The 25,176-nt window shown below is 40.9% G+C and overlaps 1 protein-coding gene across 1 annotated transcript in view; it reads right to left on the bottom strand.

Moving 5' to 3' along the window:
* The window catches only part of CDH18 (cadherin 18), a 396,260-nt gene that overhangs the window by 293,160 nt on the left and 77,924 nt on the right, over window positions 1-25,176 (bottom strand). Inside the window, exon 2 of the mRNA XM_066579192.1 lies at window positions 16,781-17,075. Within this exon, the coding sequence (XP_066435289.1) occupies window positions 16,781-17,075 (295 nt within the window). The remainder of the gene's footprint in view (window positions 1-16,780; window positions 17,076-25,176) is intronic.

Here is a 25,176-nt window from a genome sequence, read left to right as displayed (position 1 = left end):
AATTCCAATACTACAAAAGGAGAACAAGACATTTCTGCAGTAATTCACATATCAACCTGGTTTTGATAAAGGACCATGTTGCACAAAGTTTTGAACTTTGCTCCTGACAAGTTTTATCGTACAGTACATGAACATGAAATAGTTAATTTGCTGCATTATAGGTGACACATTTGTATCCACTTTCGTTAGATTTTTCTAGAATTAAAATGACGTATTTCATATGCAGTATATGAGCTTGTTGGACATTCGGGTCCAAAATGTTGAGCATTAAATATGAATTTGGGCTCTTTTTTGTTTTTTTAATAGCCTCTATTCTTCTAAGAAGGCTTTCCACAAGATTTGAAATCATGTCTATGGAAATTTGATCTCATTCAGCCAAAAGAGCATTTGTGATGCTAGACACTGATTTTGGACAAGAATGTCTCTGTTAGGTTGTGCTGCTGGGACCTGTAGCTCTATGGGTTTCCAGGAGCACACTGCCACAGATGTGGGATAATTGAGCTGGCTGGGTAGGGAGTTCTCCAGCTAGCCAATCACCACTGGTCTGCTGCACATATATACTAGCCCCTCTGGCTGGAAGATGTAGGCTTCCCAATACCCTGGTGTTTGCATTAATGGATGTTGATATGTAGGTGAGAACAGTGGCGTGTTCTGTGTGTCTGTGTAGGTGACCAGACATGTGGGATGAACAGTCTTGTTCTGTGTGGGATGCATTTCCTTCTGTATTGGTGTGAACTGTGTCCTGTTTGCTTGGATTGTTTACTATCCAGGGCAGGTTAGGTCGTTAGGTTCCAGTGTGGAGTCAGCCATGTTGGAACAATTGCACCACATGCAGGCAAGATTCATGTGGAAATAGTCTTGTCAGAGTAGAGACCCACAAGACAACGAGGACCCTTGTCGTGTGCTTGTGGGCTTAAGTGTCTTGACCAAAATATGAACCAATACCCCATACCATATCTATTTTATCTGTTTATGCGTGCAAGTATGCTAGGTGAGTGTTTTGGGTGTTTGTCTGTTGTTGTGTTTGTCTGCCCATGAGTCCCATTGCAGTTCTGTAGTTAATGAATGGATGAAGGAAACACAACAGTCTGGCTTGAAATTGATGTACACCTTTAAACAGTTATGGCTTGGATCTAACTTGCAACTTGCCGCAGTCAAATATTGCAACTTTCTTTTCCATTTTGCTTTATGTTTTTTCTTCACAAGAAATACAATTTTCTAGCACTAAAAGAAATTTATGAAGACTGCATGCAAATTAGTAGAAAAGTCTTGTTTAGCTGTATCTGCACCATAGCTAAAGTGCTATTCAATACAGTTTAAACTCAGCTTTGGACCAATTTTACACCAGCGTACACCTTTGGAAAATAGGCACCTGTAATACAGCCATATTTACGAATCATATACTTTAACATCTATATCACATTCAGATTTATATTAATCTTTACCATTTTCTTATGCTGAAAATGAAATGAATGTATCTGTGAAATTAATGATTTTCAATAGGGTGATTTTTCAAGAGTATCTTTAAAAAGCAGTTTCTACTCCATATTTTTGCATATTTCATTTCAAATGATACATATATTTAATACTACAATATAACTCAATGTGATCCACCTAAACTTCATCTCCCGATCTTTATCAAAATGTGTGTTCATGAATATGCATTAGGGACTCTAAGGCTGCTATTGTATGACCGCTGGTGGCAGCCACTAGTGCTCGTGTTTTTCTGCTGTATACCGGGTTGCAACTGTGCTAGCAGGTGCAATCCAGCACTTAGCGCTGTTACATGAGTGGTAGCCGCTGGCCCTTGCATAATGCATAATGAAGCAGTGTCCTGTAAAAGCTGACAGCTGACTGGCCTGTCATGTAAACTCCCAATTAATTTTGTGCAACAGTGAATGTGATTATCAAACATCATCTGTTAAGCTCAAGCCTTTAGGGTATGTTTATATAGGGAGGAAATGCTGTGGACTTTCTGCATGTTAGGCCCAATGTTCACGGGCAGAATTGAATTACAGAATCCACGCGGCGCAATTAGGGCTCCCACCCACTGGCGTTTTTTCCTCCACTGTGCTGCGAGAGTAAGTGAAAACTCTCGCAGAGCAGTGCGAGAAATCGCAGAGATATCGCTGCGACAGTCTTTTCAATGGGGCCAGTGGCAGCAGCACTAGCCCCATTGAAAAGATATGGAGAATGCCGCGGACTTCTGCCACAGCTGTGACAGCTGTCACAGCTGTGGCAGGAGTTTCCTTCATCCCCACGCGGACCGCGGGGAGGAAGGAACCCTCTATCACAACTGTCACAACTGTGGCAGAAGTCAGCAGCATGCTATCCCATTGCTTTCAATGCGATCGGCACTGCTGCCGATCCCATTAAAAGCAGTGGTTTCTGACAAGCCCTGCAGAATGATTATCAGAGAAGGACTTGAAATATAAGCCCTTCCCCGATAATCATAAAAAAGTGGTTAAAAAAATAATAAAAAAGTTACTCACCTCTCCTGCTGTCAGCCGCGTCCTCCGGCTGGCTCCCCGTCACTGCTACTGAGCTCTTTCAGCAGACGGGGCTTTAAAAAACCCCGCCTCCTGAAAGGGCTGTGCATATTGGCTGAGGGCTCAGCCAATAGCAGCTACTGCTTAGCTATTGGCTGAGCGCTCATGAATGAATAGCTAAGAGCTATCTGCCATTGGCTGAGCGCTCAGCCAATAGCTAAGCAGTAGCTGCTATTGGCTGAGCCCTCAGCCAATCTGCACAGCCCTTTCAGGAGGCGGGGATTTTTAAATCCCCGTCTGCTGAAAGAGCTCAGTAGCAGTGCCGGGGAGCCAGCCGGAGGATGCGGCTGACAGCAGGAGAGGGGAGTAACTTATTTATTATTTTTTTAACAACTTTTTTTATGATTATCAGGGAAGGGCTTATATTTCAAGCCCTTCTCCGATAATCATTCTGCAGGGCTTGTCAGAAACCACTGTTTTTAATGGGATCGGCAGCAGTGCCGATCGCATTGAAAGCAATGGGATAGCATGCCGCTGACTCCTGCCACAGCTGTCACAGCTGTGGCAGAAGTCAGCGGCATTCTCCATATCTTTTCAATGAGGCTAGCGCTGCTGCCGCTGGCCCCATTGAAAAGACTGGCGATGTCGCAGCGATATCCCAGCGATTTTGGGATATCTGCCTGCGTTTTTCTCGCACTGCGATGAGAGACTTTAACTTTAGAATCGCATCGCAGTGGAGAAAAAAAACGCCAGTGGGTGGGAGCCCTTACGCAAACAAACTGGAGTTTAAGCCGCCCATAGAGAAACATGGGCGTCCGCACTAGAATTAAAGCATATGGATTTGTTTTGCGGATCTTTTGGTCCAGAAAATAAATCTTAGCATGCTCCTTTTTAGTGCGGATCCCGCACTGACTGCTTTCATTGAAAACAAATTGTACTGCGTATGCACACCGGCCAGCGCAACCACACGCATCCCCACACCAGAAAATAGTAGACTTGGACAGAACGCAGAATACCTGGACACGTAATGCAGGGTCCTCTGCTGTAGGCAAGGTCTGATTCCGTTGTGGGCTCACGAATGCGGAATACGAACCTTCCCTCGTGGACATGAGGTCTTAAACAGCATCAAAATCTACACCATCTGTACAGATTTTGACCAGAAATCGGCTATGCATCTGCAGCTGATTTTAGCAGTGACAGTGCACCCCTTCGTTTCGCAATGCATTGAATCCACCTAAAACATCACCTGACAGCCTCTAATGAACACTGAGATGCTGGTCAGCTGATTTGGAAGTGCCTTTACCTGACCAATGGTTCGGCATTCACTAGAGGTGATGGGGTGCAATGTATTGTGAGGTGACCGGGAATGCTGTGGCTGCTAAAATCAGCTGTGGATATGCAGCTGGTTTCTAGCCAAAATCTGCACATTTTATGCAAAAATGTTGTGTAATTGGCTGCAAAATTTTCTTCTGTGGACATTTTGCAGCATCTCCATCCCATATGATACCCTTAGACTCATTCAAACATAGTATAACCACCTAAAGCCATCGTATTAGTTAACATTTTGGTCAAATGTCCTAAAAACCTGTTTAATAAGAAACTAAATAAGTGATACCATTTAGCTGAATTTTGCTATGATACCATATTGTAAAATAAGATTGATTATAACTTAAGAAACTGAAAAAGATGTTTCTAAGGGCTTAAACGGATTTGCGTCAATCAGTCCCGTTTTGCGGCCAGGATAATCTTGGCCGCATACTGCGATGACACTAAACCATTGATTTCAATGGTTTAGTTTCCACTATCAGGATAGAGTTAATACTATCCCCAATAGAAAAAAATTAAACTCTTACAGAATATTTTGGAGTTTGAAAACTAAAAAGAAAAAAATGCACAATTACTCTCCATAGCATCGAGCGTTGCTGCACATATGCCCGTGTGAAGAAGTTCTAAATCAAGTACTCCTGTTTTGGATTTGTAATAGAGGTGCAATGCACCCATAGTTTATGCACTCTGTATAGAGTTTGAATAGAGTTTTTTTGCAACAGCAAATAGGAAAAATTAGTACACGCTGCATAATATGAGTATTTTATACAGGCATGTGATTAACACTGACTTTATCATTCAGATGGTATAAATACAGATGTAACAGCTGCAAAACATCCTCATGAGAGTGTAATCAGATATCATTAAAAGGGTTTTCCCACATTAGGTAAATATATAATTTTTCAGAAATAACGTTTTTTCTCAGTCATCTCCACGACAGCACCAGCTGAGATCGCCTCCTTCTGATAGGACAGGAACACACAGAGGTTTAAAAGCTCCCCCCTCTCCCACCTTCCTCAGTGTTTTCCTGTCCTGTCAGGAGGCGGGATCACAGAGAGGTTCTGGGATTTTCCCAGCAGGATACTTACTGGGATCGGAGGTCAGGAAGTTGGTACTCCCTTCCCAAAAGATCGTCTCCTGGGATGCTGAATCGGGTGGTAAACCTAGGCTGGAGGTCCATCGGGAATTTAATGTGGGGGCCATGTCCTCCTCTTGGTCTCCCTATGCAACTGGTCCACGTTGATGCCGCGGGCCTGCATAGCAGCAGGCAAGGCAGTCCTGAGCTCCCTTAAGCAGCGGTGCTGGTGGGGGCAGAGCCTGCGGCGACATGTGACTGGTGTGATAATGCGACAGTGTCAGTGGCGAAGCTGGGGGCATGGCTAGGTGCAGAGGGCGCTAAAATAATAATAAAAAAAAAAATATATATATATATATATATATATATATATAAAGGAATCCGAGAGAAGACAGACAGTGGATACTAAGGAAGCTACAAACACACTTTCCATCCATGGGTGGCTGCAGTACTTCAGAAAAATGAGTACTCCAGCACTGGATATTCCCGAACCAGCTACTACCGTGGGTGGTGTAAATAGCCCGTTGGGTAAAAAAGTCACTTTAAAATTGTATGTTATGTCTAGCATATTAGTTTTATATTGCTTGCATTTCTCCTGTTGTTCATTAGGGGGAAAAGAAAATAGAGAGACCAAAAAAGTGCGCGGAGTGCGCAAAAAGATTGCCATCTGCATACAGCAAACCACTATGCAAACTTTGTATAGCCAAAGTAATTAAGGAGGGATCAAGCGGATTTATGGAGGATATTAGGCAGTGAAGAGAAGAGGTGCGCTCTGCCCTAGTATCCTAATCAATACAGTCAGCTATACCATCCGCATCAAAGCGCTTAAGGAAACCCTGTAGCTCAGCTTAGTACTTGGACTCCGAAAGAAGTATCACGTTCTCGGATCTAGAGGAGCCAGCTCCAGAGGAATCCTCGGATGTGGACAAATATAAAAAAATCCTGTTCAATTAAGAAGATCTCTCAGAGCTTATTAAAGCAGTCAGAGCTACCCTCAAGATGGAAGAACCCAGACAACCCCGCACCATCCAGGATGAGGTTTTCGGGTGGCTAGAGGAAAGGCATAGACAAACCTTTCCAGTCCATAAGAACATCCAGAAAATGACCAAAAAGGAATGGAGTAAAATTGATATGGGATCCTTTACAAGTAAGGGAATTAAAAGACACTACCCATTTTTAGATGAGGTAAGCGTGGATTGGGAGGAGATACCCAAGGTAAACGTCCCCGTGGCTAAAGTGGCCAAGAGAACAACTCTACATTTCGATGATGCCGCACAGCTGAGGGATCCCATGGATAGAAAAGCAGAGGGCCTTTTGAGGAAAACCTGGAAGGCAACAGCCAGTTTACTCAAACCAGGTGTAGCAGCCACCTGTGTGGCCCAAACCCTAAGCATGTGGTTGGAACAGTTGGAAATACACATTCTAATAAGCCCCGAGAGAGCAGATTCCAGATTCCCTCCTGGTCTTAAAAATGGACATAAATGGGCAAGATGGGCAGATGGAGGCAGGGAATTCCTCCTTAACATTTACCAGGGGTATTTCCCCAAACGCAGACCATGACGCCATGCCGTCGGGGCGAGACTAAAGGTGTTCGAAGACAGATGGGCCTCATTCTGCGAAAGCATCGGGATTCCCCAAATTCTACACCAGGGGTACCAAGTAGAACTCATATACTGCTCTCAGAAGAGATTTTTAACAGTAGGCTCAGGCCACCAACTACATCTCCTTCAGCAAGGGGTTCAAGACCTACTGAAGTTGAAGGCAATAGCCCTAGTCCCTCAAATAGAAAGAACTACGGGCCATTATTCCAGACTGTTTCTAATAAAGAAACCATGTGGGAAATCCTGAATGGTCATAAATCTAAAACCACTGAACGCTCACATAAAATATCAAAGGTTCAAGATGGAGTTAGTGAACTTGGCGATAAAACTGATAAGGCAGGGGGAATTTATGGCATAGATAGATTTAAAGCATATGTACTTCCATGTACGGATTTATGTGGACTCGCAAAAATTCCTCAGGTTCGCGCTCTGAGTGGGGGAAAGAACAAGGCATTTTTAATTCTCCTGCCTCCCTTTCAGGATATCATTTTCCCCACACATCTTCACCAAAATCATGGCAGAACTAGCGGCATACGTCAGGCAGAAATCAGTTCTAATAGTGCCATACTTGGACGATATCCTAGTCATAGCAGAAACCAAGGAGCTCTTAAAAGAACACCTGGCAACGGCCATTCACCTTCTCCAGTACTTAGGGTGGGTAGTAAACTGGGAAGAGTCGGACGTAGTTCCCAGCCAGAAGAAGTTGTTTCTCAGCATCATGCAAGACTCTACAAATCAGTGCTCATTTCTCCTTGGTTTAAAAATACAGGGGGTTCAGCACTTTTCTGAAGAACAAGACATGTCCGATTAGGGAAATTGACTTCCTGTATCCCAGGGGTGGTGTGGGCTCAAGTACACACTAAGGTCTTACAGAGTGCAGTTCTGCAAGCCTGGGACAGAAGACAGGCCTCATTTGAAAAAAGGATGTGTATAGAGAAGTCAGTCAGGATATCCCTGTGTTGGTGGCTGGCAATCCCAAACCTATCAAGAGGAGTCTATTGGATTCAGGACCCAGCTATATGTATCACAACAGATGGAAGTGCCCACAGCTGGGGGGTCCATATCGGGGACTCGTTTCTTCAGGGGACCTGGGCTCCACAGTTCCAAAATTGGGCCTCGAATTACAAGGAGCTCCGAGCGATCTGGGAAACCCTTCATCAATTAGGGAACTCTTTTCAGGGTCAACATCTAAGAATGTTTTCAGAAAATATCACGGCAGTCGCCTACATCTGACACCAAGGGGAAACAAAATTCCCATCCTTGCAGGACCTCTCCCAAAAGATTTTCTACTGGGCAGAGGGACAGGCCCTATCCTTATCAGCAACCCACCTGAAAAGCACCCTAAATCACAAAGCGGACTACCTCAGCCAAAACCAAATAGATCCAGGAGAGTGGTCTCTTTCCCAGGAAGCCTTCAAATTCCAAACCAACAAATGGGGAATTTCACAGTTAGACCTCTTTGCATGGAGGGGAAACCACAAGGTAGAGCAGGGGATACTCTGGCCCAGGACTGGGGCGGAGGGCTATCCTACGCATTTCCCCAATCCCACTAATCCCCAGAGTCCTTCAGAAATTCCCTTCCCAGAAGTGTGCTCTCCTCCTGGTAGCTCCATACTGGCCCAGAAGGAGTTGGTTCGGGCTCTTAAAAAACCTAAGCCTTCAAGACCCAATCCTCCTGCCCGCTCAGCCAGACCTTCTGACACAGGGTCCCCTGAGAAATCCGGACATAGCGGGCCTTCAACTTACAGCATGGATACTGAAAAATCCATGCTGCTAGGAAGAGGCTTTTCCGATAATGTAGCACAAACCTTGTTAGCGAGTAGGAAAGTAGTCACCAACAATATGGAAAAAATATCTCTCATGGAGTCATGGGAAAGGACTTTCAGTCTCCTCCCCGAACATCCCAGCAATTCTTGAGTTCTTACAGGAGGACCTTGATAAAGGCCGCTCTCCAAATACACTGAGGATCCAGATATCGTCCCTCAGTGCCTTCTTTGACATCAGACTCTCTGAAGTGAGGTGGATAGATAGATTTTTTAAGGCAGCAGACAGACTAAAAACCCAAAATCACAAATCTAGTCCCAAATTGGAACTTGAATTGGGTCCTTAAGGCACTGTCCTCAGAACCATTTGAGCCAATAGAGTCCCTCACTATTAGAGTCCTAACTTTAAAAACAATCTTCCTAGTGGCGATTACCTCAGCCAGATGGATTAGTGAGCTACAAGCCTCATCCATACTCCGGCCCTTCTTCCAGAATACAGGATCTAAAATAATATTCCAACTAGACGCATCCTTCATGCCCAAGGTAGTGTCACCATTCCATAGGGCACAGGACATAATAATGCCCTTGTTTTTTGACAAACCTAAAAATAGGCAGGAAAGGGAATTTAGTTGTTTGGACGTTAGGAGAGCAGTCCTGCAATACATCAACGCCTCGAACCAGTGGAGACAGGATGACTATTTATTTAGTTTTTTGAACCCAACAGGGGCAAAAAAGCAGCAAAAAGTTCTATAGCCAGGTGGATTTGTCTGGCTATTATAGAGGCATATAGGGAAATTAATAAGGAGCCCCTGCTAAGCTCAAAGCGCATTCCACGAGGGCAATATCCACTTCCTGGGCCGAACACTTTTTGGCATCGGTGGAGCAAATCTGCAAAGCGGCAGTAAGGAAGAGACCTCATACGTTTGTTAAACATTTTTTAACATTATAGGTAATACTTTAGTTAAGCTCCTACCCCTGGCGGTTCATTAAAAATGACTGAGGAAGGTGGGAGAGGGGGGAGCTTTTAAACCACTCTGTGTGTTCCTTTCCTATCAGAAGGAGGCGATCTCAGCTGGTGATGTTGTGGAGATTCCTGAAAACCCGATTATCGGGTAGGTATAATCACCTTTTCATTAAGTTTGTAACTATTCTTATTTTTCATACTTATGTGGTTATTGTTTAACATTATTTTCATTTTATTAGAAATTTGTTAAAGTTATGTTTGATACAAATACTAGACCCATAATGTTTTAATATTTCCATCAACATAGTGAATGAGGCCTTGTTTTTTGAGGGATGAGTTGCATTTTTTAAGGCACAATTTAGTATACTATTTTTTTTGCTGTATGTGGGGTGGAATTAGAAGAAAAAAATGTAATTATGCCATTTATTTTTTAGTTGCATTTTTACTTCCATGTCTCTTCTGAACTCTTTAAGTAAATTCACTATCACCACATCCTCAGGCAGAGAGTTCCACAGTCTCACTGCTTTTACAGTAAAAACCCCCCTTATGTTGTGTAGAAAACTCCTTTCTGCTGGATTTATAGAATGCCCCTTTGTTACAGAACTCTGTTTTGACTCCCGCGTATATTTATGCATATTTATTAGGTCACCCCCTAAAATGTTTTATTACTGTTGATAAGTGACTTTTTTTCTGAAACAAATTTTTTTTTCATTTTTATTTCTAGTCATTGATCTGTATGAGGGTTTGTTTTTGCAGGGTTAGCTGTAGTTTCTATCGGTACCATTATGGTCAAGGTGACCGAAGATACAATTGCTATTGAAGTTTTTATGGATTTCAACATGTGGGAGAGATAATGTGATACTTGAATAATTTGGACATTTCTGGATATGACAGCACCAGCTATATGTAATTCTTCTATCATTTGTATTCTTTGCATGATAAATGGGAAAAAGGTACTTATTTGTAATATATATATTATATATACTGAATAACCACTTCATTAGAGACACGTGATTTGTGCATTTGGACACATTAATTTGAGCTCCAAAATTGTATTTGTCTGCAATTTACTTGATGAAATATGGTGACAAGAAAATTCCATAAGGTAGGCAGTTTTTGTGATATTCACCCCACTTAGTCTAGCACCAATAACCATAGTTCTCAAATTTTCTCAGATTGCTTAATTTTCCCATTGGAATGTGGATTCATGTTGAAAATGATGCATCAAAGTGTGCTTACTAGAGATGAGCGAACGTACTCGGTAAGGCCGATTTCGCAATCGTGCACCGCGATTTTCGAGTACTTCACTACTCGGGTGAAACGATTCGGGGGTCACCGGGGGGCGGGGCGTGGTGTGGTGGAGCGGGGGTAGCAGCGCGGAACAGGGGGGAGCTCTCTCTCCCTCTCCCCCCCACTCCCCTCTGCAACCCCCCGCTCACCCACGGCGCCCCCGAATCTTTTCACCCGAGTAGTGAAGTACTCGAAAATCGCGGTGCTCGATCGTGAAATCGGCCTTACCGAGTACGTTCGCTCATCTCTAGTGCTTACTTGATTTCACACTGAACGCAGGAGTCACACGTCTAAACGCCTTATAGGAAAGCTATATATGTGAAAGGGCAGGTGTCTGTAATAAAGTGGCAACTTACTGCATATAAAACCTAATTAACCTTTTTTCTTAGTCTTCTATAGGTACTTGAACATGTGATCAATTGATCACTTGTCAATACTCTGTAATACTTCCATATTGCAGTGTATTGTACCTGCGGTATTATCCTTTTACATTCACACGGTAGTAGTAAGATGGCAGGCTTTGTTGGCTTCACTAGATCCATGGATGACACAACAGCCTCTCAGCACCCCATAATTGGGTCACAATGGGGCTGATCAGCACCTACGGGTGGTTAAATGGCTGGAATCAAAGTTTTTCAAAACTTTGTTAACAAAACGAAAACACACCCATCTGTTTAAGCCCTTAGGCCGCCTGCACATGGGCGGATTTGCATTGCGGAATTCGGAGCGGGCATCCGCCTCCAGATTCTGCAGCAAACACTGCCTATAGCAACCTGTTGAAAATCACTTTTTCCTCTACATGAGCGGAAATCAATTGCGATTTTACACATGTTCTATTTTTGCAAAATTTCCACCCAGACAGCTTCCATTGAAGTCAATGGAAGCCATCTGATCTTGACATTGCGGAAAGATTGCAGATTCCGTATCATCGCTAAGTGATGATGCGGGGAAAGCAGAGGTTTTTTTTTTAAAAAAAAAAAAGGTACTGTGCCTGTCCGACGGCTTGCTATGCGGGCCATCCACAGTACAGACAAGATTTCAGGAACGCACAGATGCCGGCTGGGTACAGGGTGAGATTCCGCTACAGGATTCCGCATGCGGTAGGCGACCCGCCAGTATGCAGCCGGCTTAACACATCAATTTAATGAAAGCTCATTTAAAAATACTGACAGTTTGGCTAAATATTAGTAGACACGACTGAATAATAAGCCAATACTAACATATTGTACAACATCCTATACATTGAGATTCATTCTGTATCATCAGCATCTCCACTTTATTATCTGTTATTATTCACATCTGCTAATACACTAGCGGTATCTGTGATTAGCGTTCATCTCTATATACTCTATGGGCAGATTTATAGTTTTGAAAGCCCAGTATTAGTAGCTTCATGGAATCATTAGATATACTGATGTGTACACTCTTCAAAAATAAGTGCAGTTATCATTTTTTATTAATGTAAAGAATAGGCAATTTTAAGCCTTTTTTTCAACATAGTTTATCAAAAGATTCTAGAGGCTTCTAATTGAAAATCCATCCACAGTCTATTCTGTGAAGGGCTTATTTCAGTTATAGACTTATTTTGCCTCTGTGATTTAATTGAAAATCCATATTGAACTGTTACCCCTATACTTACTCGGCTATGCAGTTGAGGATCTGCTGCTAGGAAAAATCCATTTTCACCTGCATGGCTGAATAGAACGACTGACAATAGGGATGCTGCTCCTCGCTGCACCCGTCCGCTATCACACCATACAGGACACACAACTGCATATATAAGTTTGGGATCAATGATGGCCTTTTCTCTTTGCGGCATGTAAGGGGTTAACAACGGGGATCAGTGTTCTCACCAATTCCATGCTATTGTATTCCCACAACCGACTCCCACTGCTGAATGACATAGGCTCAGATTCTGAGCCCTCTACATCCACAGGATGTAAATTTACATCCTGTTGCATTAAATGCCCCCGGGCCGTTGTGGCATTTGCAACCATATTTCTCCCCAAAATGCTTTATCTTCTGTGTCTGGTTAGGAGTGGTAGTAGACATGCAGAATCTGTCCCCCTGAGGCTGGGGTCACATGGGACGGAAATTCTGAGGAATATCTGTGCGGATGCTCTGCAGGGATATTCCACATGCATTTTTTAAAACTGAGACTAAGCAGCAAAATAGACGATAGTTGCAAAATCTGCTGCTGACAGTCCGCTGCGGACAAGCTGTGCGGTAACTGACATGCGGTGCAGAATTCTATTCCACGACATGTCAATTTTGGCACCGTTTTTGCTTCAGACTCTCTTCTCTTTATGGCCCTTCACAGACTAGACTCTTTGAAATGATTATTCTTTATTGAAAAGTATCTAAAAACATACGCACAAGGGCTAGACCAAATGGGATAGGGGTACATATGCCCCAAACCCCCATGAAAACACACAAAAACAGACTCAGACACAAACAAGAACTAGGAGAGACACCGCTCTCTAGTAAAGTCCCATCATGGGCTAAATATGGTGATACGAGAAGATGACCCAATGCACATCTGTATCCCTAGTGTAAGGGTCGGGTGTAATGGATAAGGAGCAGAGGGTCTCAATAGAAGTGCATTGGGGGTAATAATTGTTGACACATGAGCATCACTACAGGCTCTTCTCTTTATGGGGAGAGATTTACGCAGCAGAATGCAGGCTGAAAAGTCACTTCAAAACCCAAGCCAAATGGCGTTGGTTTTGAAGTGGCCTTTCGACAGCAGAAATCTTGCAAAATTTCCGTGCAGTCCCACTGTGGACATTCTGCTAAATTCCTGTGAGATTTCTCTCCCATGTGACCGCAGCCTTCAGACAAAAACAGACGTCCATATGCACAACCATGCAAACCACTACGGAACGTAGCTGTATATGAACTTTTTTTTTTTCTTCCAGCTTTTCAAGCTCGCTTGCATTTAAAAAAAGAAAACTGCGAAAGATAGGTAGTTAATACTACCTACGGAAAAGTTAGGCCAAGTCCTAACTGTTCTTCCCCATACTATTAACGGGCAAGAATATCGCTAATAAAAATGAAAACATTGAAATCATTGGTTTTCTTTTGACCCGTTTTGCGGCCATGATTATCTCTGCCGCATAATGGGACTGAATCACGGCCGCGTGCTTAAGCCCTCACAAACAGCTGTATTCAGCATCTCTTCACAGAGCACTCACACTCCAAGTACCCAGTACACTGGGTCTCTGTACTTTGGATTAGTGTGATATTAACCCAATGTTAACGTGTACATTGTTTTAACATGAAAGGCTATGGAAGGCGAATGCTGAACAGATGGCATCCATCAGAGGCTTTGTCACAGGTATTTAGTAAAATAATGTGTGTGTTATACATCTTATGTTCTATATCTTGGGGCATGTTGAGTTTAGAGACAAACTAAAGAAGGACACATTTGTACAATGAAAGAATATGAGTTTGTGGCAACACCCATCTAATGTAGGGCACAAGAAGGGGGGGGGGGTGCTAGTACCGAATTCCTAGTGAGCCACAAAGTCATAGAGGTCAACAATAAACCATTTTACCTCTGCATAGCATTTACTTTCTGCAATCTGCATAGGCATTGACCAACTGTGTTTCTGGTCTGGGCAATGTTGGTCATGGATTTCCCGAGTTAAGCAAAAAATTGGCCAATGGGAAAAATGTGCTGAAACAATTTAAAAAATTGCTTATCTGTTTTTAATCCCCACCACTCCAATGCTGCCACTCCGGAGCTCTCTGCCAGTCTGTGTCTACTTGGTAGCAGCAATGACTATATACCCACATGACCATGGCAGACTGGCCTCATTGATCTCTTTTCAAAGACTTTAGTGACCATATGGATACACAGGTTATTGCTGCCACTGAAAAAATACAGACTGATGAGGTACACCAGAATGGCAGCTTTGGAGTTACGAGGTAATAAACGGGTGAGTAATGGTCCTCATTATTTTACCATATTTACCCCTTGAGCAATTTTTCCCAACTCCTTCTTTAAATAGAAGAAGACCATAGCTTACTGTATACATCCATGACCCATAAAACTAAGAAGGATTTGATTTTTTCCTGTTTATATTTTTGGTGGTTTCATTCTACCACCAGCAGAACATAAAGAAATATCAAGTCTATTCCATATTATTTCTACTGTCAAATAAATATGCAAATTTTATTCATCAAAGTGCAGAATTTATACTGTCTGGCATGGCTTTAGCTCTCATCATTGGTAATGGCAGCATGCTATGCATTTCAAATACAGTATTCTACAATTTTGAGAACAAATGGCATAGAATGAACATAATCTATCTAGAATATAAAGAGGATGAAACACAAACCTGAAATAATAATTTGACTATTATTCTGTTTGAGTGCATGTGTTATTAAAACAAAGAAATGGGGTTTATACTGTGAAACATTGAGAAAGGGCTTTTTCTTCTTAACACCAGGTAACTAAGGAAAATTTGAAATAACTACATGTACATATAGCCATAACATGAAAACCACTGACAGATTATGGGAATAGCATTAATTATCTTGTTAAAGTTACATCTCTGAATGGGCGTAATATGCTAAGCAGCAAGTGAACAGTCAGTTTATGAAATTAATGTGTTGTGAAAAAGAAATTGGCAAGAGTAAAGATCTGAGCGAATTCAACAGAGGCTCGTAGCTAGACAGCTGGGTCAGAGTATATTCAGAACGGCATATTTTTTCGGGTGGTCCTGGCCTAAAGTGGTTTATGCCTACCAAATGTGATCCAAGTAAGGAAACTGGTGATGGTCATGAATAAGGGATGGAGTCCGAAATGTCATTGACCTGAATTTCCATCATTTTGCTGGTCTCCTCATGCATACACTAATTTAATGATACTTCCAGGAACACTACTCCACATCTTTCGGGAGTTCGTCGGTGTGAAACCTCTCTGGGAAGTAGTATCTAATACAATAAACACTATAGCGAATGCCGGTGTGCCCAAAAGTCCTGAAACAACAACAGTCCTATTAAATCGAAAAGGTTACCAGGCTGGACTTAGGAAATTGTTAGGTCATATCTTTATGGCAGCTTCTAATTTAATCACCAGGATTTAGAAGGTCAAACTACCACCAAAAGGGGAAGACCTTCACACCCTACTGTCCGCTCATGCCACAATGGGAAAATTGATGGCTTTCAGATCAAATACTTTTCACAAGTATCAAGAAGTGTGAAAGGTTTGGCTTACACATTATCCAAATTAATGCCAACAGAGGGCAGTTATTGATTGTTGTTATAGTTATTTAGTTATTAAATGTTTATTTACCTAAAGTTATAGATTTCTAATAATACAGATAAGCAACTGTCAAAAATGTTTAAAATGTTGAGCCTTGTGTGATATTGAGATCGTTGTCTCACTTGTCATGCCGATGTAGCATAATTGTTTCGTATGCCCAATGTTTTCTACCGCAAAATAAAAAATGTTCAAAACTAATTCCATGATACCATGGAGTTTTTATGCTGCTTTTAATAAAGGATGGACATTTTATCTTACATTGTGCTGGGTTATCTATTTTTGCTGGAGCTTCTCCTGGAGTTATCTGGATCCTAGCATAGCTGAGGTGGACAGGCTCAACTACGTCTTGTTGGGTAAGGAAACTGGGGACCTAGTGACAGTATCATGGGCACCCAAGGCTCATTGATGTATTTGGGGAGGTAAGGCTCTAATCCCCAGAAGAGCTACAGTTTGCTGAAAAAGTTAAATCTGGCTGCAGTGGAAAGGTACCTGAGAACACAGTGCATTCCAAGTTGAGGAGTTTGGGGCTGGACTATTAAGCAATAAAAAAATGTGACTGATGAATCCCTTTTTCTGGATATACACATAAAGTTAGGGCTACATGACAACTTCTGGTTGTGGCCTTGACAGGGGTTGCATGACCAAAAACCACTGCAAAGCCCTGTGACCTCGTACTTATATTGACATATGAGTCACAGTTGCTTCAATTGATTTTTTGTGACCCATGGCCACAGGAACCTTTGACTCCCACTGCTAACTAATTCACTTAAATGCAAATGTGGTCACACAAGCTCTGTCACAGCCCAAAGTTGCAGTGTAGTTAATGGACATGCCATCTAATAAGAGTATCCATTTCCAACTATTAATTAAAATGCATGAGATGTATGTCCTACTTCCGACTTCCATCCAAACAAATCCATTTTGAATTAACACACATACTAGGTAGTTAACTGTTGGCAGAATGCAGACTATATGTACACTTGAGGAACATGATGCTTACCAATGTCAGACATTTCTGGGACTGTGACAATATAAGGTCCATCAGGAAATTCCGGTGCATTATCATTGATATCTTGAACTTTAATAATAAATTCCGATTCTGGTTCAAGAGGCTTGTTCGTTCTCCTGTCGATAGCTTGTGCATGTAAAACATAATGTGACTTTTGTTCACGGTCTAGACTTTTTGTTGCATGAATGTCCCCTGTCGTGTCATCAATGACAAATATTGTCCCAGCTCCTTCACCAGTTAATATATATTTCACAGATCCATCACCTTTGTCCGAATTCGAGTGCAACTGTAAGAGAAATAGATGACAAAGACTTATCAGTGTGTGAAAGTATACACTCATATATTCCATGAATAATATATACAAAATAACTTCAAAATGCATTTTAGACCCTTAAGGAGACCAAGTAATTTATGCTAGAACCACATTTTCCTCTCTTTATGATTTTCCATTAAAGCACTCATAGCTGCATAGATGTATAATGGCATTCTGGAGAAAAGTGAACTTTTACAACATGTGAAATTTCATACTTAAAAATTACACACAAAAAATTAGCAGGAACCATGTAATATTAGTGAAGAAAACAATACTGATGGAGGAATCAGCCTGGGATGGCCTGGGACACACCCCACCGGGCACACGTTCAATTCAAGCAGTTTAAACACGGATCTTCAAACTCCAAGGGCCATTTATTTTACTTCCACTTTGTGTGACTTTACAGACATCAGCCTTCTCAAACAGTAACAAACAATAACTGCTGGCTTGGGGACTATCCTTGTGTGGTGCAGAGTATTAATACAGTCCTAAGCTCTTGCTCATGACCTGAAGGTTGTGAGTTCATTCCCCGCATGGTTTAGGTAGCCGTCTTAAGGTTGACTCAGCCTTCCATCCTTCTGAGGGGGGTAAAATGAGTACCCAGCTTGCTAGGGGGTAATAAATTAATTACCTGAAAGCGCCGCAGAATACATTGGTCCTATACAAATAACAAGTCCCTTTCCTTCTCCCTATCTCCACTCAGCCAAGTCTAGCAATAGCCAGTCTAGTTAGTCCTGTACTCACACCAGGTATAGCAGCTCTCACATTTGTGTCTTCAGGGCAAAGACAGAGACTGCACATTTCCTCTGCCCTTTTACATCCACCAACTGGAGCAACTAATTAACTAGCAGGTGAACCTGCTATATGTTACCTCATAATATAATAGGAGCTTCTCCCATTCATTGCAATGCCTACCATTTGGTCATATGACGTACATTTTGTAATTGTAAGTTATTTGAAGGGATTGAAAGCATGCTAGGGTAAAGCATTAATGACCGACCTGCCCCCATTCTCCAGACTCACGGATAGAGTATAAACTAGCACTTACTGTACACCAGCACTTCATCATCATCATATACTGTTATTGCTGCTGCTCAGCTAAGGTGCAAAGGCCAAAAACATCAACAGCTTTTTGGCAGGACCTTGCCTGCTTATCATAGCATTATATCAGGTAACTGGCACGGTTCCTAGATTGGTCTTTGCCCAAGTATAGTGGATGCCACTACCAACACTTGGAAAAAATCACTATATTTTATTTTAGAAGTAAACAAGAGTTGCAGTATATCTCTATTGTCATTGGTCATTAGTGCACTCCGTCCCCCAGGTTCGGCTAGGTGAAATCCCTGGCCAGGGTGGGGGTCTTGGACCTACTTGAACTACCTGAAAGGGTTAATGTAACCATATGGTGTGATATAAATTTGGAGCCATAGTTAGTGCAAAGCTTTGCGTAGTCATTTGATGTGATGATGTACTTACGGGTCTATGATTTAAAGTGATATATTTATTACTATTTTTGGGGCCCAGCAGAGGCACCAGGGGCAAGTAACATTACATATGTTAGGGTATTTGTAACATTGGGATAAAGTAGTGCACAGCAATATATCCAACAAGGCTTTCACGTATGATCAAGCATTTCGATGGTTGGTTCCACAAATGTGGGTCGAATGGTAAAAGCAAAGCAAGTTGCAAGAAGTGGATATTTTAGCGAAGGCTTCCGTGCATATGTTATGTGCCAAAATGTAGTCATGGATATGTAAAACCCCTGTATGTTGTAAGCATGGTGTGCTGAGTGTGTGCAGCTGAGGAGCTTCCACATGACATAAAAGAAGGAAGCTGGATGTGGAATCACAACATCTGCCAATATGAGTAAAAGTGCCAGAAAGAATGGTGAGAGTCCTGCATGAATGTAAAACAGAACTATTTAGTAAAGAGTTGCCAAATTCAAACCAAAGTGGGTATATTTGTACAGACCCAAGTGTACACACGCCTTCCTACTGCCACTTCAGGGAAGCAGAGAGACTTGTACAGACTAATACATAATGCCGAGTATTGGAAATAACATTTCGGTTACTAGTGCTTTATAGGGAACCTGTCACATCCCCACAGCACTATAAAGTAAGTGGGGATGTGACAGGGTGATGTATTTTTTATACTCACCTGCTCCCTGGTTCCAACAGTGCCTGCTGCTAAAGTCTGTATGCCACACTGCCACATACAAGTCTATGGGTGAGGGGCCCACCTTTGAAGTCTGTGCATCCAAAGAGTCAGATGTTCCTCTAGGAACACAGAGAGCAGAGGTGGGCACCACCGGAAGCAAGGAATTAGCGAGTACAAAAAGTATCTCCCCGGCTCTCTGTTTATCCCCTAATAACACCATAACATAGTTTATAGTGCTGCAAGGAGGTGCCAGATTCCCTTTAACCCTTTATTGACCGGCCTATTGTGTTTTTGCGCCCTGCAGATTTTCATCCATACATCACGGCTGCTGGCTTTCTCTTACAGCCGTCACCCGGCAGCAACATCTCTGATAAGCTGTGTGGCTCATCGGAGCTGTTAACCCTTTAAATGTCATGGTCAGTTCTGATGACCCGTATGGCGTCCCGCAATGAGATCCCTATGGCAGAATGCCTATCAAGCCATGTCCGTGGGGTGGCTTAATAGACTGCTTGCCCGATAGCAGGAGCGATCAAAGCACCGTGAGTTGTTGACCCCTCTGGGGACTAAAAAAAAAAGTAAAAATTAGATCAATAAAGTTATACCAATTATTTTAAAAAAGTAATTAAGAGTTTAAAAAAACCTTTTGCCATATTTATAATGAAAGAATCTGAATACTACAACAAAAATACATATTTTGTATCTCTGCATCCGTAAAAGTCCGATCTATCAAAGTAACAATTTATTTACTGCACACAATGAACATCGTCAGAAAAAGAGAAAAAAAAACGCTAGAAATGCACTTTTCTGGTCCCCCTGTCTCCAAGAACAAATGCAATAAAAAAGCTATCAAAAAGTCGTATATATTTTGATAGCGTACCAATGCAAACTACAGGGCATCCCACAAAAAATGACCCCTTCCACAACTAAGTCGATGGGGCAATAAAAAAGCTATTGTACGCAGAAGATGGTGGCAGAAAATACTTAAAATTAAATATCTTTGAAAAAAAATGCAATTAGTATAGCAAAAAAAAACCTATATGTTTGGTATTGTAGTAATCGTACTGACCCATAGAATAAAGTTATCAGGTCATTTTTGTTGCAGTTTGTGCGCAACAGAAACAAGATGCACCAAAAGATGGCAGAATTTCATTTTTTTTTTCATATTTCTCTCCACTTAGAGTTTTTTTTGTAAAAGTTTTTTAGAACATTATATGGTAAATTTTAACATTGAAAAATACAACTCGTCCCGCAAAAAAAGCAAGCCTCCATACAGCTACGTCGAGAGATAAATAGAAGAATTAGGATTTTTTAAAAGGGGGAGGAAAAAATGAAAATGAAAAAAAAAAAACGAAAAAAAGCTTTGTCACTAAGGGGTTAAAAAAGTGTTATGATGTAACATCTTAGTACAAGAGCCCTCCTATAGAAAAATATCATGTAAATAATATTATGGCTTAGTAAAGTTCATTTTTGCTGCTTTATCTATTGCCCCCCCCCCCCTTCCTCCGTCTGTCGCTGCAGCGCTACTACATTTCATCCACCTGTTTACTTGCTTGGAGAATGACAAACTCAACAAGTACACTACAATGTCAGACATTATTGGAGAGTGTAAACGAATTACTCCTAAATGTGTGAAGAATGTCTGTCCTTCTCATTAAACACCTCTTTGGCCTCAGGAAAAAAAAATGAATATCCACCTATTTCTACATTGCTTCATCCACCTCTTTCTGCCGCTTGCCTGAGTTTTGCTTACACAAACGCATAAAAGAGCAAAGGAGGGAAGACAAGAGCGCGTGGGAGGGAAATGGTTAATGCTAGATGGCTCTAATTAGAGCACAAAAATAAAAAAGAACATACAATTCTTATTAGCCTTGATTCACATTATTCCATGCAAATAAAACCAAAGAGCTGCTAAGTGATTTTCAAGAGTTCACTCATCTCTAGTTGCTACTTTATTGCTCTCTTTTGTAGGGATGCCAAGCGCATTCATATTAGAAAAGGGTTTTTTTTTTCTATTTTATACTTTGTGGCTTAGGTTTATATGACAGCACATTAAATATCTATATATATATAAAGATGAAAGCCCTCATTGACTGACTGACTCACTGACAGACTCACTAACTCGCCACTAATTCTCCAACTTCCCGATGTCGTAAAAACTTGAAATTTGGCACGAGCATAGATTATTTCATAAATAAGAAAAGTTGATGGGCCCCAACTTGATTATTCAATTCTAAGTGCAAAAGAATTAGCGTCCAAATTTTACATGCAGAATCTAATTCTCTAACTTCCCGATGTCATAGAAACTTGCAATTTTGCACAAGCATTGATTATGTCATAAATAGAAAAAGCTAATGGGTCCTAGCTCAATTATTCAATTCAAAGCGCAAAAGAATTAGCGTCCAAATTTTACATACGTAATCTAATTCTCTCACTTCCTGATGTCATAGAAACTTAAAATTTGGCACGAGCATTGATTATGTCATAAATAGGAAAAGGTAATGGGTCCCAACTCGATTATTCAATTCTAAGCCCAAAAGAATTAGCGTCCAAATTTTACGTACAGAATATTATTCTTTCACTTGAAATTTGGCATGAGCATTGATTATGTCATACATAGGAAAAGTTATTGGGTCCCAACTCCATTATTCAATTCTAAGCACAAAAGAATTAGCGTCCAAATTTTACGTACGGAATCTAATTCTCTCACTTTCCAATGTCATAGAAATTTGAAATTTGGCACGAGCATTGATTATGTCATATATAGGAAAAGTTAATGGGTCCCAACTCGATTATTCAATTCAAAGCACAAAATAATTAGCGTCCAAATTTTACGTACGTAATCTAATTCTCTCACTTCCTGATGTCATAGAAATTTGTAATTTGCACGAGCATTGATTATGTCATAAATAGGAAAAGCTAATGGGTCCCAACTCTATTATTCAATTCTAAGCGCAAAAGAATTAGCATCCAAATTTTACGTACGTAATCTAATTCTCTCACTTCCTGATGTCATTATATATAAAGAAAACGTCGCATGGTTTCCTCCACGTGGTGCTTCCTGGGTAACGCAAAAAACTATGCAAAATGGTGAACATATTTTTTTTCTCGGTATCTCTAAAGTAATGACGACTTCATAAGATTTTCAGTGTGAACACCAGATAAACACCAGTACCAAATTAACTCGGGCGAAGCCGGGTATATTAGCTAGTCTTTTATATTTATAGTGTTATACGTCATGGCAGCATGTATGCTTGGTCACTGCTTCATACGACTCTAAAGTGGAGGGGATGTACAGGGGGTGGACAAAAATATGGAAACACCATACAAAACTCATGCCTTAAAATTGGTCTCTACATGTCTTATTGAAAAATGATTTATAATCCCATATAACTTAAGTGGAAGTAATACAATAGAGATGCCTCGGGTAGATGTTGACACCTGCCCAAGCAACAAGGTTCCTTTGGTCAGGGGTTTGCGCCACTCAGCCGCTGTTACCAGCTGGCTGCCAAAATCACCCAGAGCAGGGCAACAGGTGGAGTAAACGCAAATTTCATGGGAAAGCTCTCAGCCAAGCAGGAATCAAAAGGGAAGCCCAGTGCTAATGGTTACAAACCCATGCATTTCATATGGTGTTTCTATATTTTTGTCTATCCCTGCAATTGCCCCTGCAAATAACTAATGGGTTTACAGTAACCAGATTTCAGTCAATCACAACTTCTTAGCTATCCACAGTGGGCCAGCGTACCTTAAAAGTTGGACAAAAGTGAAATTTACGAATTTAATGGTCAAAATTGGTAGTTTTGCTAATTCGGGGATGCCGAATAAGAATCCGATTAGTTTGTTACGATAATCGGCAATATGGCCATATGCTGGGCAGCTGGCCAGCCAGAATTCCTATATAAACGTGGTCAAAAGAATAAATTTGTTATTATTAGCCTATATAATCTTTTAGTGAAAAAACAAATATTGTCAAATTTAACTTGATAAAAATGTTATTTCAAATAATAATTAATTTCTGTATTGTTCATAGCTGTAATAATGTAATATATAACGTTATGAATATAGCCTAATCAACATCTGAGCTCTCTTTCTATTTCGGATTCTGCTGCTGATGCTGATTTCAGTGGCAGATCTGACTGACTTGAGTATAATTCGAGGGGAGATTTTCAGCCCATTTTTTGGTGCTGAAAATCTCGATTTATACTCAAGTGTATACAGTATTTAAAACTTTTTATGGATTTTAACCCCCTTAAGGACACGGCCTATTTTGGCGGTGAGGACCAAACGATTTTTGGCATTTTTTCATCTCCATTTTCAAACTCCACACTAATGCACGCACGTTTGCGACATGGATAGGGCAAGTTCTATCTTTTCTCGATCGTAGTAATAACACACAAGATTCCTAATAGTCAAAACGGGACAAAAACATGCCCAAGTGTTATGCCCTAAGGGCTAATAGTACGTGTGAGAGAGATAAGGCAGGGCCTATCTTCCCTTTTGTTTTTTTTTCAAACTCACGCAGAAAAGTGTTGAGTTTGAAAGGTAAAAAAATATATATATTTTTTACCTCATTCATACGCTAATATGCTCAGTAGCGATGAGCGTAGTTGCACAAATGTCTATGTGAAGAAGCCCAAGATTAGTTTCACATGGGTGATAATGATATTGCCGCGAGAAAATCACAGCAAAATCGCAACTTTTTTCCCTGCGATTTTTGAGCATCAGCGCTGCTTTTTCTCACCATAACATTGTTGCCACTTGCTATTTTCGCGCACTTTTTTGTGCTTTTTTTCCGTGATTTTTTTAGCATGAAAGTCAAAAGGACTTTCTAATGTTAAAAATGCATTGCATTACATGAAAATCGCAAGTTCGTGCTTTGCGAAATGATAAAAAGAAGGCTCCATAGGGAAGCATGGGAGATTAAAAAAAAAGACGCAAAACGCAGAAAGATAGGGCATGCTGCAATTTTTTTGTCGCAACATCATAGGAAAATCTTGCAAGTGTGAAGGAAACCATTGAAAATCATTGGTTTTCATAATTCAGCATTTTTACTTATCACATGATTTTATAGCCTGTGTAAAACTAGTCTTAGGGCGCCCACCCACTGGCGTTTGCGATTTTCGTGCGTGAAAAACGCAGCGTTTTCGCGGCGTTTTTCCCGCGTTTTCGCGGCTTTTCCATTAATTTCCATTGACTTTCATGGGTGCATTAGGAGAAAAATAAGGACACATATGCAACTGACAGTTCCTATGTTAAAAATCGCAACGCAACGCAAAAAAAAATGCCAGTGGACAGGAGTACATTCAATTCTAATTGCTCTTGAGAAAAAACGCAAAACGCAAAGAAAAAAAAATCGCCAGTGGGTGGGCGCCCTAAGGCATACTCTAACACTTTGCTCTAACAACATTTCACATGATCCGGTCATCAGGCATCACTAGTTTTTACTAAGACCTAGTGCTGCAGCTAAGAATATATATATATATATATATATATATATATATATATATATATATATATATATATATATATATATATATATACACACACACACATATATATATACATATCATATTTCGACCTAAAACTGCAGATATTGTTGCTCTCTCCAGAATATAGACGGTTGCTGACAGCTGAGTCACTACTCATGATCACACTTGTACAAGCTCCGTATTGATGGGTACAAGACGTATATATGTAAAAATGCAAGGATGAGATCTGTTTTATATATATACACCTTTTTGTGTCAAATAGTTATTGCAAAAAGTATCAGATTGAATGGATACATTGTATGAAGCCAGCTACTTTATGAATTCGATACAAAATAATAGTATTTCCAAATCCTACATTCCCACAAAGTCATTAAGTGAATTTTATATCTTCTCTGTATCCATAATTTTGCTAGACATTCAATAGCAGC

The sequence above is a fragment of the Eleutherodactylus coqui genome, chromosome 9, assembly GCF_035609145.1.
Source record: "Eleutherodactylus coqui strain aEleCoq1 chromosome 9, aEleCoq1.hap1, whole genome shotgun sequence".
NCBI lineage: Eukaryota > Metazoa > Chordata > Amphibia > Anura > Eleutherodactylidae > Eleutherodactylus > Eleutherodactylus coqui.
Note: the sequence above shows the minus strand (reverse complement) of the source record. Positions and strands in the feature narration are given on the sequence as shown.